Here is a 17,368-nt window from a genome sequence, read left to right as displayed (position 1 = left end):
AGTTAAAACTCTTGATAGTTCCTTCCATCTTCTTTTTCTAGTTGAAAAATATCTTCAATGAAATAAGCTAACAAGATAAGAAATAATAATAATTAGGAAAATTTGCGGAAAAAAATTCCCAAAAAATTTGTGTTGATGTAGATTAGTCTCTATTTTTTGAAAATAGTGGCAATAATCCTTAAAATGGTATTGTGGTATTGTTGTAAGTCTGTTAGTCTTAAAGTTAACTAATTTGTTAACTTATTTGTAATTGCCACGTGTTGTAACATAATTGGTCCACCTAATAATTTTAAATTAAAAAAATAAAAAAAAATACATTTTAAAATCAATTTTTTTTCTCCTTTATTTTCTTCCTCCAGCACATCTGACCTCTCCCATTACTATATTTTTTTGAGATTTTTACACTAGATGCTAAATTTAGCCTTTTTTTTACATTTTTATTCCCGTTAGTTTTTTTAAACTTTTTTATATTTTATGTTTTTCATTTTTATATTTAAAAAAGTTCTTTAATTACAAAATTACCTTTTTGATGATGTCATTCTTCCTCCTCCTCCATTTTCTTTCTCTGTTACATGTTATTTCTCTCTTTCTCTCACTCTTTTTTTTTTCTTTCATTTTTTGTTCATTATTATTTCTATTTTTTCTTCTTCCTTCTATTCACACAGCAGCAACCTTCTCCACCCTTCCATCTCCCATCCAGTCGATCTCGTCTCCAGCCATCTCGTCCCCAGCCCGTGAAACCACTACTCAACCTTCTGTCATGGTCTAGGGAGAAAGAGGCACACTCGAAGCTTATTTAATTTCCTTCTTGGTAAGTCATCTCTCTCTTTTTCAAACTTCTTTTTGCTGTTATTAAGTTGTTCTTTTCTTGTTCTTCTTCTTTCTTTTTTTTTTCTTTTCAAATTACATTAATAAAAATTTAAATTTGAAAGTTTAATAAGAATATTGTTTTAGTGTGATTGTTTATTATTGATTCTACTCATTTGTCCTCAAATTTTGTAAATTTTTTCTTCTTCTTTAAGTTGAATTTTTTGTTAATATGTATATAAGGGCACACCTTCTATGTGTTTGAGAAAATGCCTAATATAGTTATTCTTAATCACTAGCCTAAAGAAAGAGAGCATATTTAATTGTGCTATTGTAATTTTTATTCTTCTTTAAACTGGGATTTTCATGTTGTTCCTCTGATGTTATTTATGTTCATTTTGATGTTATGAATTAGTTAATTTATCAATAAATTTGATAGTGTTGTTTGTGTGTTGTTTATAAGTTGTTTATACGTGTTGTTTTGCTACTGCAGCAGAAAGAAAAAACTTTCATTCCAAATGTTGAAGTACTTCCAAGTTGATTAGGATAGACTTTGTGACAATTTCTATTTCTTTGGTAGAATGAAGTAAGTTGACCACATTGAGAGTTTACAAATGCTCTATAGTTGTGTGTGTGTGTGTGTGTCAAAACACCCATGACATGTGTTTGGTGAAATGCCCGAAAGAATTGAATTTTCACTAACATAAAGAAATAAAACATATTCTTTATATTTTTTCTTCTTCTTTAAGTTGAACTTTTCATATTGTTACTTGTTATTTTTGTTCATTTTAGTTTTATAAATTAGTCAATTTTTATTTATAGATGTTTGATAATTTTGTTGATATAGTGTTGTGTTAATGTTGTTTATAAGTTGTTTATATGTTATTTGTGTAAATGCTTTCAATGATTATGTTGATATAGTGTTGCGTTAGCGTTGTTTATAAGATGTTTATATGTTATTTTATAAATGCTTTCATTTTTTATTTTGTTTGTTTTGCTATTGCAGTTGAATGCAAGAAACTTGATTTTCAGTGATGATGTACTTCAATGTTGATCAGAATAGGTTTGTCGTCCATTTTTATTCCTTTAGTAGAATGAAGTGAGCTGCATACATTGAAAGTGTACAAGAAAAGATTCCAATCTTCCAAGAAAGTTCAAGCTATTGTGTATGAATTAGTGATTGAGAAGTGTGCTTAGTTTTGGTTGTGTGCTGAAGAGCACTATTTTTTTAAGAAACTTTGTTTTTGAATATTTTTTTAAAACTTTTTTAATTAATTTTATATGTATTTTTCACTTGATATTGAACATTATAATTTTATTTAATTTGTTTATATAGTTTAGTACAAAAAAATTATTATTATATTTTTAATTTATACATTAAGTATTTGTATAATTATATTCTTTTTTTTTTTTTTGAGAAAAAAGACGATAATTGTTAATAGGTTTTTTTTAACTGTTGACAATATTTTGCTACGAGTTAAAAGTATAAAAATAATTGTATATGTAATTTAAGTAACCTACAATTTTTAACTACTATAATTTAACGTACAAACAACGTGAAATCAACATATATAAAAAGTAACGAAATTAAACAACGTGTTTAAAACTTGAAAACAACTGTAAAACAACAAACAATGTTATTACTAAATATAAATAATTTTTATTCATATTTACAATCTCTTTCTATCAATGCCCCCACTTGATTAAAAATACACATGATGTATATTCTATTATTTATTTTCTATGTCTGAATATGTAAGAGATAAAATAAATTTTTATTTTAACATGTAAAACTCTATTTGCTTTAATTGTTGAACAACCACTGTAATGTATAAAAAATCCATAACAAACTTTACAACAATATGAAAATAACTTGATTTTATTTTCAATGAGAAATAAGATGTCGCAAAAATAACACAAAAAAACTTCACAGAAGGTTTTCTTTTAGTTGTTTACTTGTTGATGTATGGTTTGATTTAGCTGTCAAAGTATCAATATTAACTAAAATAATATCTTTTGAAATTGATCATCTCCTTAAAGAAGATAAAAGTTGTTTAGTTGTTGTTTCTGTGTTGTTGTTAGGTTGTTGTACATCTGAGTGTACTGAGTGATTGCTATTTTCTTTCATTATCATATTATTGCACACTTTTATTTGGGTAGCTGCCAAAAAAAAATTGTGATTCTGTGTTGCTGAATACGTACACACATAATGGATATTGCGTGAAATTAGTTTCCTTGGTTAATAGCTTTATGTAAAACATCAAACTTTTATCATCCTTGAATTGGAGTGGTTAGCAACCTTCCTTCAATTGGTATTTTAGTTGTTTTTGAGTTGTTTCACTACTGTTGCATTGTAGTTTCTCCATTATTGTTGGTACTAGTTCAACAAAAGTACAATCTCTTGATACTAGTTCTCCACTTGATTCGTAATCAACATAATGCTTGTTGTTATCTTAATGACTATTGCTCTGTCCAAAATTTGCAGAGGTTTCATAACTGAAACTAATGTATCAATTTTTCAATTTTGTTAAGCAACCATTTTAATACATGAAAACAATGTATAAACAACTAATTTGTGACAGTTTTCAGTAAATAATCTTAAATATATCACTCCTCTCTCTCTCTCTTATTTTGTCAAAAGCCTATAAAATTAGACTCCTAAGGATCAACCTTAATGTTTCAGCAACACAAAAAAAAGGCCACCAGATTTCTTGCCGCTCTTGCTGAAAAGCAAAAACAAAGAAAAAAGAATAGAAGATAAATTGTTTTTATTTTTTTTTTTAAAAAAAAAAACTAGTTGTTTCAGATCTGTAATTTTTCTTCTCTTGCTCAATATAAATAAAGGGGCTTGAACTAAAGAAGAAGATAATCGACTTATTGCACACATAAGGGCTCACTACCTAAGGTGTGCCAAGAATTTTAAGCTTTGTTAGATTAATTACCTACCTGATCTCAAACGTGAAAACATCATCAATCTTGTACGATTTTTGCTTTACGATTGTACCCTTCTCATTAATGATTTTTTTTTTCAGATCTGAAATTGTACCTTGGTTGAGAACAAAAATGGAGGAGATGGGGAAGTTCTGGTGCGGCTGGAAACGAAGGAGAACGAGGGTGAAGGGGACTGTTTTGCTTAGTCCGTATTTTTGAAAAAAAAAGTTTTGTCTTTCCTTTTTTGTTTATTTTTTCATACTAAGATAAAAATGTAAATTTTGGATCTAAAAAGCCTATTAAGGAAAATATCCCTATTTTTTTCTCAAATATAATCCTCTCGGGGCTATGGAATAAGTGTAGAAATACATTAAATCTCTAAGTCCTAACTCTGAACCCATAAGTCTTAAATCTCTCTCTCGACTGGGATGTTTTCTTGCCAGCAACGATGTCTCGCTGTCAAAAATAAAGGACACCACGGGACTCTCCATCGTTCTCTGGAGTTAAGGCCACCGTGGCCCTTGTCGGGTTTCAAACCACGAGCTCTGAGTTTCTTGAAGCTCCCTTTGTCGTTCAGTCACCGTTAAGAGCTGTCGGCGTAGAAACTTTTGGGTCCGATCTAATCGTGTTGGAGATCCATTGAGTATAATGACTTTTAAAAACGTGGTCTACTTGCAAAGATCTTTCAAATCTCGTCGATGGTTTCTGCAAGCTTCATCGTTGATGGTAGACAGCCACCGTGCGCGGTGAAACTCTGGTGATCTCGGGGGCATAGGTATGGAAAGGGATGGGGGTGTGGGTGCAGGTGCGGGTCGGGGTGTGGCTGGAGGAAAAAGATGAAGTACGAGTGGTATGGCTGGAGGAAGAAGAAGGTGTGGCAAGAAGATGAAGTGGGGGTGGAGTGGTGTGGCTGGAGGTAGATGATGAAGTGGGTGTCGGTGTGGTGTGGCTGAAGGTAGAAGTTGATAAAGAAAAAAAAGAAAAAAATTATTTAAAAATATATATTTTTTAATTTAAAATTATTTTTAATTAAATTATTATTTGGACCAATAATATTTTAAGATGTAGCAATTTTGAATAAATTAACAAATTAGTGAAGTTTAGAATTAATGGACTTACAAAAAAAGTGGACATTAATGATTATTGCTGCTATTTTTAAAAGTTAGGGACTAATCTGCATCAACACGAACTTTTCAAGGACTTGTAAATTTCCTTAATAATTATATAATGTGGACAAGAGTCAAAATACTTTGTGCACTTATTGAAAAAAAAGGAACAAAAATTTACATTGAACTCTAAATTAGAGTACTAACAATAATTTTTCTACTTTATTCTTTAAAATACTTTATTAAAATTTAATTTTTTCTATTTTACCTCACATATTTACATTACACCATACATTATCTTTTTTATATTTTTCTTTATATCATTTAAATATTATATCTTTTATATATTTTATTAACTAAAACAAAGAAAAATGTGAAAATAAGCAAAAAGAATAATAAAAATAATTAATGGAATGAGAGAGAGAGAGAGAATATAAATTATGTTTTACCTCTTCACTATTTATGAGCTAAATGTTAAGAAAAATTTATTTAAGTTTGAGATAAAGTATAATAGTTAAGGGTTTAAAGTATTTGTTGGAACTCAATTTTAATTTTAAGATCTTAGCTATTTTTTTTTTTTTATCTTTTAGCTATTAATATTATAACTCACTTGTTGTGAGTGTTCTTAGATACTAATAATCTATAAACTAATAAGGAAGAAGGAAATGGAAAGACAGAAGACTATCGGGCCAGAAATAGAAAGGATAAGAGAATGGGATAATTACATAATGCACTATTTTTTGTAAAAAAATTACAAATTTATATTTAAAGATTTTTTTTTTTTTTTTTTACATTTTTAGGGTTTTTCATAGAAACAATACGAAAACAATAAGAAAATTATATAAAAGTAACATGAAAATAACAACAAAAAATAACATACAGATAACAAAAAATTAACAACAAATTAACAAGAGTACAACATAAAAAGACCGTATTTTCTGTAAATAAAATAAAAAAATCGTAAAAATATTTAAAATTCCGTGAAACTCTATTTTTGTAATTTTTTTTTATTGTTTTTGTGTATTTGTGAAATAATCCCTGAAAGAATACATGGTTTTGGATTATGCTTTCAAAACAAATCAACTTTAACCAATAGTCTTTTCTCCTTTAATATTTTGCCCAATAAATAAACAAAATAAATTATAATCAAAACATAAAGGATAAATAGTGGCACAAGTATTTAAAATTTTAAGTTTGTAAGAGTTATAATGTTAGAATTTTTTATCATTCATAAAATATGCAATAACAAGATTCAATTTCACATATAAATATATTGCATATTATTAAAAGTGTATAAATATAAATCTAAAGAATACCTTTGTTGATTTAAGAAGAATAACGCAAATAGTGGAAGCATATTTTAATCCATAAATACTGATGGTCTTAATCCATCTTGTAGAGATGATCTTTGTTGTGGTTTTAGGTAATAATCTTCCAATAATACAAGACTTAAGTTCTCTAGTTTTCTCTCTTGATGGGAGAAGATAATAATAAAGTGACTCTTGTTTCTTGAGGACCGCTACTAATATATAACTCATGGCTAGGTTATAATTTTAAGGATTTTTAATTTAGTCTCTCAATAAATTAAAAATATCTCTTAAGATATCTACACATTTAACACATAACACTTCAATACAATACCCAATGACCCACAATTATTTTATTTTGGTCAAACTTTAAATAACAATACACTAATATACATATGAGCCCATATTGAAGATTTGAGTCCAACAATCTCCTATTTGGGCTACATATATTTCCTAATAGTGTGTAACCTTGTAAGCTTAATGTTTACTATCATAATTATAGGTATTTTAAAATAATCTCATCCATTGATTATATTAACATATGATCAAAGCAGCTTTCGCAATATTTAGCGTGGCTAAACCTATCAATGATCACATATATCAATACAACTAAATGACATAGATCAATCATGGATACGTAGCATAAAAATTACATACAAATGTAATATTAGCATACCTATCTCTAACTGGTCCTCCTTAATTGAGATCAGTTCTTTATTCTTTCTAACTTTATACTTAAACTTCAATAGAAATAATATATTCAAAGTACTCAAAATTTAAGTCCATACTTTATTTACAAAATCAAACTATAAATATGTGTCAACTTAATAAAACATTTTTAATGCAAACTCTCACTAAACCAACACAATCTTAAATGAGCAACAAACTCCTAAAAAGCTTTAAGTAATATATTCTTAATCATCTAGATCCGAAAATATAGAGTTTGTCCATATATGTTCTATAGACATATTATTAGTATTACTCTGAGTTTCAGTTTAATAACAATTAGTTTAAAGTCAGTTTGTTTTTGATCTTGTAAAGCTCATGTTGTTACTAAACCTTTAATAATTTTCAATAACATTTTTGTAGCGGCATGTGACAAAAAAATCTTACAATTAAATTTTTTACAGAAATCTAAAAAGAAAAAATTATGTTTTCTATTTTGTAATGAGTGAACATAGTATTTTTTTTCACGATTTATAACCCATTTGACTGGCCTCTATAGTTTCTTCTGCTGATGAATAGCAGAAAAGAGAAGAGAGAAGAGAGAAGAGAGAAGAGAAGAAAACGTATAGCTACAGCTTCATTGCTGCGAGCTCGGAACAATGAAATTTAGGGTTTCGCACAGAGTTCCAGTCTTCCCTAACTCTACTCACCTCAGTTCCCTCCATGATAACCAGCGTCGTCATTTCTCTTCGTTTATTAGAAAGCTCCGAGGTCAAGCAGTTGCTCAAGCCCAAGCTTCTTTTAATGGCGGAAGTGGCAGTTCTAAAGGTCAGTTGGTCACGTAATTAACTGGTTTCGGAGTTTAAACTTAATTGTTTTAAAGTATGAAAGAAAAAAGAAAAACTCGATGACTTTGATTACATTTACTAATGTTAGATGAAGAATTACTAAAACAATAGTGATTGTGCGATTTTCAGCAAAAAAAAAAAAAAAGTAGTGATTGTGCGAGAAAACGAAATTCGAAAGTTTATTAGTTTACATTTTGCTTGTGTTTTCCATTCCTTTTGTACCTTATTATTAGAGTTGTCATAGATGAATAGGCTACTCCTCCCATTACCAATTGATTTTGAGATGGAACCTCATTCATCTTATCCCAAATTCTAACACTTATTGACACACTTTGTTGTAGAAGTAATCGTCTTCTTTTGTGAAGTGAAAAGAATTAAAACTCATACATATGGGCATAATGTGGAAAGTTTTGGAAATTGAATACTCAATAAACACGAAGTATAAGACTTGTCTCTTGAATTATATTAGACTAAATAGTCAAGTGTAGGTAGAGTTGGAAAACAAATTATGGGCCAATTTTTGTAATACTATGCTGCTTGAATATTATGTTTATACTGGCTAAAAGGGGATCAAAAGCTAAAAGCTAGATATCAAAATTAAAAAAAAAAAGTGATTGAATTTCAGGCCAATTACTTGAGAACTGCTTTACTTACAGTTTGTTTCAGAAAGCTGCTTTTTAGGTAGGAAATTTTGAACTAATCGAATTTAAAGCGTGTTTGGAATTACTGTATTATCTCAGTGAGGAGCTGTAAAAGCCAAGCTGGAATTCCTTTGCCTCATGTTGGCGTTTAGCTTTTTTTCTGTTCCTTCTTTGTTTGAGTTCGTGTTTATGCTTTTTCTTTTTTGTCTTTTAGAAGTCCTTGTCCTCTATTTTTTTATTTTTATTTTTTTTATTAATACAATTTTGTTTGGTATAAGTAATTAAAGAATTTATAACAACGAGCAGTAAGAGGAATCCCAACCTAGCCCCTATGTGGTTGGAAGTAAGAAGTCTTGCCATTGAATTGTGTCATTTTTCTGTTATTGTATAAAACCATTGTGGATTTCATGGTGTTTGTGCAGGTGACTCTTTTTTGGTGCCTGGTGCAACTGTGGCTACCTTACTTATGCTTGGTGCTCTTCATGCCCGTCGAATGTATGACGACAAGAAGGTAGGCAAGTATGCAAGAATCAATCAGATTCTTCTTATTAAAGAACTTTTCATGAGGTCTTCAAAGGAGAGTAGAACATAGCCAAGCTAAATGTTTTATACTCTTATGATATGATACAGTGCTGTGGGACCTATTTGCAAGGGCTTACACATTATAGGAACAAAGTTATTTTAGGAGAACCCTAGAACCCTATTATGGAGATGTCTTGCTAATTTTTAATAATATTCACCCCTTTGAAATAATGTCTAATCAACCGGTATCATCATTCCTGTGTGCTTTTACTTTGATAAAATTGAACAAATTATATCTTGAGCCGTTACTGTTGGGAGAGCCAGTATTCTAGTTATTGAACCCAATTCTATCCATGCAGTGGAAGTGTAGAATTGTTTTTTTTTTTCTTGGACATGGTAGTTCTATCGGGAGACTTCCAGTGGCCCCAAGCTTTTTGAGTCTAGGGGGATGAAGAGTAGATTGACTAATGCATGGCCATATGCAGTTGTATGTTTCTTTAAGCAATGAAACATGTTTATAGTTTTAACTTTGAACCACTTATAATTGAAATAGTATGCTAACTTATTTCTTTATGCTGTCTTGTCTTTGTTCTCCTATACATAATTTTTTCTGCTAGATTAAAGGCGTTGGCAGAATTCGATCCATCTATAGCTAGTAGTACACTAGAGGGCTTTAGCTGCATGTTTCCTAGTTTTAATATGTCTACTTACAGATGACTCCTTAGTTCTTGGAGATGCAATTTATTCCTATTTCCTACTTTTCTTATTCACCAAAAAAGTTATTCTTCTTGCTATTTACCAATCTCTTCTCGTCCCTGCAATTTTTTTTTCTTTCTGTTTACTTAGGTGGACTTTTCTCTGTAAGTTAGATAAAATGGAATGCTTATAGTACTTTGTCCAAATGCTAAATATTTTGTTTACCTAACTATAGGTTGAGGAGGAACGGGGAAAAGGGATTGAATCTGAGTTCCAACCTGATTTAAAGGTGATATTACATAACTGATCTCACTTTTTTTTTTCTTCAGAACTGTTGTGTTTTTCTATTTTTAATGTCTAAACTTTGACATGCACTTTTTAAACTGTTACCAACTTTAGGCTACTTTTCTAAGATTTCTACCTCTGCGCTCCATGTCTAGATGTTGGGGATATTTGACTAGTGTGGTAAGTATCTTCTCATTTTAAGCTGAGTGAGTTCAATTTTCCTTATACACTTTAACCTGATAAGAGTATGTTTACTCGAGTCTTTTGACTTTGGTTAAAATGGTTAGATGAGTGAAATGAAACATTTTCACTAGCTAACCAGATTTGGGTATTTTTAATCTTAAACTTGGAAATATGTTACACATAAAATACATGAATTAAGTGCATGACTTAGCTCGTGTTTATACTTAAATACTTTTACATACAGGTGTTATTTTAGCTCCTGCTTCTTTGCCAGACCATTAACTTTTTTGTATTTTTTTATTTTTTTATCTTGGTCTTCTTACATTGCCTTTTGTTTTCAGAATTGGATTTTGTACTTACCTTTACATATCATTTACTTATTTAAAGAAATTTATTTTAGGAAATACCTGTTTGGCTACGCCCATACATTTATAGAGCTTGGGCACGGGCTTTTCACTCAAGTATGATGGTTACCTCTTTTAACTAATTAAGTGATATACTTTTCAGTTTTCTCATGTAAACTAAGTACTTGCTGTTTCATTGAAGGACTAGAATACATGCTTGACAGATTAAACTTTAAGAATTATTTTAAAACTATATTGTTTGTGTTCAGACTTAGAAGAAGCAGCTTCGCCTCTGGATGAATATGCTTCCTTACGAGATTTCTTTATTCGCACACTCAAAGAAGGTTGCAGGCCTATTGACTCTGATCCACATTGTCTGGTAACTGGTATTCAGCCATTTAGTCAGCATACTTACGTATTATTCCAACTTATAAAATTTACTTCTGCTGACAACTATTTTATACGACTGCTTATGGAGTATAGGTTAGTCCTGTTGATGGTACTATCTTAAGGTTTGGAGAGTTAAAAGGACCCGGGGCTATGATTGAGCAAGTCAAAGGGTTTTCTTATTCCGTTTCCTCTCTTCTTGGTGCAAGCTCATTCCTTCCTATGGTTGCCGAAGGGCAAATGGAGGAAGATGAAGAGGAACCAGAAAAAACTTCTGTTAGTAAGAGTAAGAAGTCATGGTGGAGAATTTCATTGGCTTCTCCCAAAGTCTGGGACCCTGTGCTATCACGGTAAAATGTGGTTTATCCTTTCATTCAGTCTTTCCTTTGGATGGTGAAACCACTGATTTCTTTTTCCTGAATGAAATTTAGTGGAATACAATATTTCAAAGTTTATGTTATATATATTGCAGTCCGATGAGAGGTCTTTTTTACTGTGTAATATACTTGAAGCCTGGAGACTATCATAGGATACACTCCCCAGTTGATTGGAAAATTCTTATTCGCCGACATTTTTCAGGTAAAGTTGTTGAGAGAACTCTGAATCTTGAAAATACATGGGATTGATTCACTGAAGATAAATTATTCTCATGGTTTCAAATAAATGTGCCTAGTCATTCCTAGGATGTTCTTTATAAACTGTTGGATCCTTTGGCATCAATGTATTTGTACTATTGATCCCTTTAAACTCACAGAAGATTTTGGCTATTTAAGACTACCTTGGGAGTTATTTTGATACCAACCAGTGAGTCTTTCTTACTGTTCCCCATATCTTTTTTCGAGAGCTAGCTGTATCACCTTTGCCAAAGCTTTCACTGATGCTATTTCGAATTCTGGAAGTAGAATTGAAAAGGACACATAATCCCAAGGTCAAGAGGTTATCTATTTGCTGTTTTCGTAGGTTTTTCACTTTTACAACTCTTGGTCTTCATAAAAGAAGATTTAGTTTGCACATTAAATCAAAAGACAGAAATTTTCACAATTTCTCAAAGATTACGAGCTTCTTCTGTTAAAATTGATTTTTTTTTTCACATAAAAATTGTTTCATTTTCTCTTTCAAGTAAATTTAGTGTTGACCAAATTATATTTCTGGATATTTTTGACAATTTGTGCACATCTATGAGCTATGACAAATTGATCGCTTGTATCTGACTTTATAATTTTGCTAGCTTTTCACCCAAACACTTGAACTTAATTTGAGGGGACTGAAAAGGGTAGGAATAGACGGATAATGAAAACAGAATAGGTGATTGTAGCTTTAGATGCTTCACTAGTCAACTGTTATAATAAACTTATTTAGTGGTCTTTTTATTGCTTACAGATGCGTTATTTCACTTTGCAGGCAATTTATTTCCTGTTAATGAACGTGCCACAAGAACAATCAGAAACCTTTATGTTGAGAATGAAAGGGTAATTTCTAACTTATAACTTACATCAGCTTGACATGGTTTTAGAGATTGTGTTGTTGCTCCTTGACATATTATTAGTTCTTTATTTTCCTCTCCCTCATAAATGAGGACCATGTGATAAGCCTAAGGGGCTCCGTGTGTTTCAGAGAAGAATTAAAGGGAATAATTAATTCTTCTCTCTTTTGTTATTGGACTTTTAATTAGTTCTTGTATTTGATTAATTTTTTGGGCCCAGTTGTAATCCTAGGTGGCTAATGTCTAAAAAGACCAGAGCATATAAATAGGAGTGTAGCAAGTTCATTTGGGAGTTGCTGAGAAATTAAGTTAGAAAGATTTGAGTGGAGAGATTTCACCCTCTTGAAAGGTGGAAGTAGGAGAGGGGAGCCTCTCGAAAAGCTCCAAACCTTTGTAATTCTGCTACCAAATTCAATAAAGTCAAACTTACTGGATACATCATAGATAAAAAATTCTAACTAAGGAAAATCTATCGCCATGCACAATTTTCATCTATATGCTGGAAATATCTTTTTCTTTGGTCCAGTTGGTGTATGCCAAATTATTGTTTGTAAGGATATCAGCTAGCAGGAATCTGTGAATAATTTCTTCATTGCATCTATATTCATATGCTTGATTATGTCAACAAAGTTCGGACTTCCTTCTTCCTTTAGCTATTGCTTTTGTTGTTTTTCTTATTTGTTTCAAGTGCTGTCAAATTTTCCGACCGTCATAAACTGACACGTTAAACTCACATGGCCGTATTTTTCCTTGTGGTAAGATTTTTATTGACCTATTTTATTTATGATTATTGCTTAATACAGGTTGTGCTTGAAGGTCTATGGCAGGAAGGGTTTATGGCAATTGCTGCTGTAGGTGCGACAAATATTGGATCAATTGAGGTATAAAAAATAAATAGACGAAGAGAGTGAGGGTTAAAGAAAGAAATAGGGTTGAATATTTAACCACTGGATATTATGGAACCTTACTAGAGCATGGTTACGCTCTATCCCTACCCTTTTCAGTCCCTCTCAAATTCTCCAAGCAATATGATCATTATGGATTGAATGCATTTTTGCATTATGGATTTGTTACGCTCTGGTTTTTCGAGTGGTAGCGCCCCTATGATAACTGTTTGTTGAAGTTTTGCTGGACTGGAAACCTGAACAAAGTTTGAGGGCATCAATTGTCAAGATCTCCTAGATGAGAATGTTCAATTGTCTTGTAGATTATGAAAGTGAGAAAAAAATAGCAAAAAGAAAGTTTGATTAAGAAATTTTCAATTGTCTTGTAGATGTTAGTCAACATGTTATTGAACTAGCTGTTGGTATTTCCATTGAGCCATCTTTGCAGACACTGAAATAGGATGGCCACACATACAACTGCACACAACCTTGTCCACAATAGAAATGTTTTGTGCATTGATCATTAGTGAAGAGGAATTAATTTAGCTTCCTGATTTACCTTTTCTTCTGCTCTTTAACTTCAATCTGAACTTTACTCACGCAGCTTGTAATAGAACCAAAATTCCGGACAAACCTGCAAAGAAAAAGATTAGCACATTCAGAGCCTCCAGAAGAACGGCTATATGACCCTGAAGGTGTTGGTATAATGCTCAGAAAAGGGGATGAGGTTGTTTTCCATTTTGTGTTGTTGAAAGTTTCATGCTTATTCTGTCACATCTTAATTCTCCAAGCATTCTGATCATATTTATGCTTCACATCTTTTTTCCTTTTGGCCTTGTTCTTCAAGTATACTGTCCCAATAGTTTTTTACTTCATACTTACGTCAAGACCAATTTGAGTAGGCTTTGTTTGGAATTGGTGGATTTCACTCATATCTTGTTTCTCAATCAATTTAATCATTATTGTTCCCCTTTGCTTGGATGAGTTCTCAATCTAATTATATTGCTCCTCTGCCAATCTGTTCAGGTAGGTGCTTTTAACATGGGATCAACAGTGGTGATGGTGTTCCAGGCTCCAGTTAAGAAGACTGTTGATTCTTTATCTGAATTTAAGTTCTCTGTCAAACGCGGAGATAAAATTCGTGTTGGAGAAGCCTTGGGTGGGTGGCAGGAACAATAGCTACAAGCCAGAAAAACATAAGGAAAATGCATGCAGTTTTTTTTTTTTTTTTTTGCATCATATATGACACTTTTTGAGAAAAGCAAATTCATTAAACCATGTTTTTCATTATAGCACAAATCAATCTCACTTCTCATATATTATTCATCAGAGTAGATGGTACGTTCATTAATTGATTTGCTTGCTGCAAATTGTATCAATTTTGTTCCAAGTTCCAAGTTTTATTGATGATTGTCCATCATAAAGAATGACCTGTGCATTTCCACTAGTTTGTACTTGTAGTACAAAGTAGAAAGTTACTCAATCTTATTTATTAATACTCGTGCTAAGTTTCGTTAGTATGCTTATTGAGATTAATAAGGAAAGGAATCATTGATGCTCTTAAATTCTCAGTATTTCCATAAACTCCAACTTAAAGTGTATAAAACCAAAGTTCTAATTATAATATTCAATGCTGAAACATCAAAAAGATTCAACATCCCAAATTATATCGAGTTTAATACAATCAGCCAACATTCGAGGACAGCAAAGTCCTTGTGTACATTAACAGAGAAAACCCAATAATCTTCCCTCAAAAACAAAAACTCATTTGTACGACAAGCGGCAACTAAGATTTTGTGACTAGAACTCTCCTTCTTGCCCTCAATATGGGTCATGTAGCCCTTTCTAATCGGTTGGCAGCTTATTAAAGCTTTCGGGCAGTCGGTTTTTGCATACTGCTGACCCATTGGAAAAAACCACGGCAGCTCAGGAGGTCGTCCGACATTTTTCTTATAACAAACTTCTTTAGCATGAAAGCAACACAGATATGGCAGGCATTGGGATCGGCATTATGCCAGCCAGTGTCCATCTTGTCTATTAGTATATACTAGTAACAAATTTAGATATTGATCACTAAGCTCATGGAGTCACTAAATATAAGTCCTACATAACAGCATTACACACTACAAAGTATACTACGTTCATGGGATTGCTAAGCTTATGCCAATAGCTAATTTTTGCATATTTATACCATTACAGAGTATATAGGGAAGCAAATTCTAAAACATATCAAACAGCAAAATTTTCAGACACCTCTAAATTAACCACATTCTTTCACTTTTGATGATAGAAAAATTCTTTTAAAAGAACAGAGTTCAATATAGTTAACTGTAGGGTGTACGCATACATTGCAGTAGAAATTAACCAAAATGGAGAAGAATCTAGAGAAAGGTATACCCCTCCCCTAACAAATGTATGTACTGCAAAATCATTTCTAAATTTAATCATAATGAATGATCAAGATAGTAAAGAAAACAAATCAAGATTGTCGTGATCCAAAAAGTTACAAGGGAAAAATATATTGACAAAAATGAATCCACATATAGGCCCCTAAAACACAAGCATGTTATTTCTGTAAAAGTGAATTAAATTCCTGAACAAACCCATATAGCACAAATCGATGTTCCAATGCAAATTTACATTTTGATTACTTCAGTAGAGATCCCTCAAAGCTTTTGTGGTTTCCATCTTCTCAATTGCCTAAAAAAAACCCAGAAACTGAATCCAAATCTCTCTCTCAATTCTCTATAACTCTATATCAAAACTTTGCTCCTGTAAAAACCCACAAAAGATATCCCAAAATTAGCTTCATCCCACTTCTAAAATCTCCCATTAAAATAAAAAATTCTCCAATCAATTACCTAACTACAATTTACCAAAGTGTTTTTCATAATAATAGTAATAAAAGCAAAGCACACCTACGTCTGTTTGGAGTAAGAGGAGGAAGAAGGGACACGCTTGTTACGAAACATCATATAACCGACGGGTAATACAACTCCGGCGATCATGATCGCTGCTCCGATGATGTACCTGAGCGGACTCGGTGGCTCAACCTCTATTATCCCCATGAGCTGCAAAGTCAATGATCATTACATTAATCATTCCATTAGATCTGGATCCAAACAGCTCAACACATACACCATTATACACAGGAAAAAGGAAAATAAAAAAGAAAAGAGAGAGACTAGTGAAGGAAGGTGACCGTACGATGGCGAAGGAGAATCTGAGTGGGTTAAGAATGTCTGGGGACGGTGAGGTTTGGGAGGGACGAATGAGCTCTGCGACTGCGAGAGTCTAAGGAGTGCAGAGAAGTAGAGGATCTCTTGTATTTGGTACTGTAAGATCGGTAATGGAACTTCGGATGGATAATCACAAGCTTACACGTGGCGAACATCAAATGGTGCTTCCATTCATAAGTAAGAAGAGTAAATTGCACTTCTTCACCCCATTCATTTAGCATTGGTGGTACGGGTTAACATCAGTCAGTTTGGTCGATTTTGTTTCTATATAAACATTCAGAATTCGATTTTCAGTCTGGATTGGTGCAATTCGAAAACCGACTGACCAATCCATAACCTATATTAAAACTAACCGTTTTAAACCTTAATTTAGTCGGATTAAACCACCTTAACCGAACTTTTATTTTTTAAAAAAAATAATCTAATTTATTCTATAAACACATTAGTCTACATTTTATAATTACAAACATATAAATTAATTGTTCAAAAACTAATTTTCTTATTCTTTTATGTATATATATGTATATATGTATAACGGTCGGTTTATTACTAAAAAAACTGACCGTTCAATGGCGGTTTTAACCGTTAGGAATTTTTTCAGTTTTCGGTTCCGTCAGTTTCGGTTCCAACGGTGTTCAGTAGGTCGTTTGAACGGTTTTTTCAGTTTCTGGATTTTATGGTCAACCCTAATTGGTAGTGCAGTATTAGCACTACAAACAGTTAACAATATAGAATTATTACATGAAAAATACAGATTGAAACTTTATTTACAAAAATACTTCCATAAGGTGTGGACAATAATTATACCTTTTATGTGATTTTAATTAGGCCTGCACATGGGTTGGGTTAGGCAGTTTTTGGGCGGTTTGGCGGTTTTTTAAAATCACAACACATACCTGCCCAATAAAAGTTTGGGTTGGGCGGTTTTTTAGGGGGCGATTTCATGCGGTTTTTTGGGCGGTTTGTGTTGCTTAAAAATCAAAACTTCCAAAGTATATTGTCACAAGAAAAAAAAAATAAATTAAATTATCTCATTACA

At 31.8% G+C, this 17,368-nt stretch overlaps 2 protein-coding genes across 2 annotated transcripts; one reads left to right on the top strand and one right to left on the bottom strand.

The window, feature by feature from the left end:
• Nucleotides 1–7,136: 7,136 nt before the first annotated feature.
• On the top strand, nucleotides 7,137–16,375 carry LOC115716496 (phosphatidylserine decarboxylase proenzyme 1, mitochondrial). The gene is made up of 12 exons (XM_030645305.2): nucleotides 7,137–7,645; nucleotides 8,729–8,817; nucleotides 9,760–9,813; nucleotides 9,924–9,989; nucleotides 10,393–10,453; nucleotides 10,606–10,715; nucleotides 10,820–11,073; nucleotides 11,196–11,302; nucleotides 12,125–12,192; nucleotides 13,010–13,087; nucleotides 13,695–13,817; nucleotides 14,117–16,375. Exons 1-12 carry the CDS (start codon nucleotides 7,477–7,479, stop codon nucleotides 14,267–14,269), a joined length of 1,332 nt encoding a protein of 443 aa, XP_030501165.2. The 5' UTR covers nucleotides 7,137–7,476; the 3' UTR covers nucleotides 14,270–16,375.
• LOC115716497 (uncharacterized) lies at nucleotides 15,509–16,429 on the bottom strand. The gene is made up of 3 exons (XM_030645306.2): nucleotides 16,298–16,429; nucleotides 16,013–16,161; nucleotides 15,509–15,862 (listed from the first exon to the last, which is right to left on the bottom strand). The coding sequence occupies exons 2-3, from the start codon at nucleotides 16,156–16,158 to the stop codon at nucleotides 15,844–15,846; spliced, it is 165 nt and encodes a 54-aa protein (XP_030501166.1). The 5' UTR covers nucleotides 16,159–16,161; nucleotides 16,298–16,429; the 3' UTR covers nucleotides 15,509–15,843.
• Between the last annotated feature and the right edge of the window lie 939 nt (nucleotides 16,430–17,368).

The sequence above is a fragment of the Cannabis sativa genome, chromosome 5, assembly GCF_029168945.1.
Source record: "Cannabis sativa cultivar Pink pepper isolate KNU-18-1 chromosome 5, ASM2916894v1, whole genome shotgun sequence".
Lineage (NCBI taxonomy): Eukaryota > Viridiplantae > Streptophyta > Magnoliopsida > Rosales > Cannabaceae > Cannabis > Cannabis sativa.
This window is presented reverse-complemented; position numbering and strand designations above follow the sequence as displayed.

Bases quoted from the DNA above. Each gene is read 5' to 3' on its own strand.
- LOC115716496 (XM_030645305.2), top strand. From the start codon at position 7,477: ATGAAATTTAGGGTTTCGCACAGAGTTCCAGTCTTCCCTAACTCTACT. The intron at 8,818-9,759 runs GTAGGCAAGTAT...ACCTAACTATAG, and splicing joins GAATGTATGACGACAAGAAG to GTTGAGGAGGAACGGGGAAA. The intron at 13,818-14,116 runs GTTGTTTTCCAT...CAATCTGTTCAG, and splicing joins TGCTCAGAAAAGGGGATGAG to GTAGGTGCTTTTAACATGGG.
- LOC115716497 (XM_030645306.2), bottom strand. From the start codon at position 16,158: ATGGGGATAATAGAGGTTGAGCCACCGAGTCCGCTCAGGTACATCATC.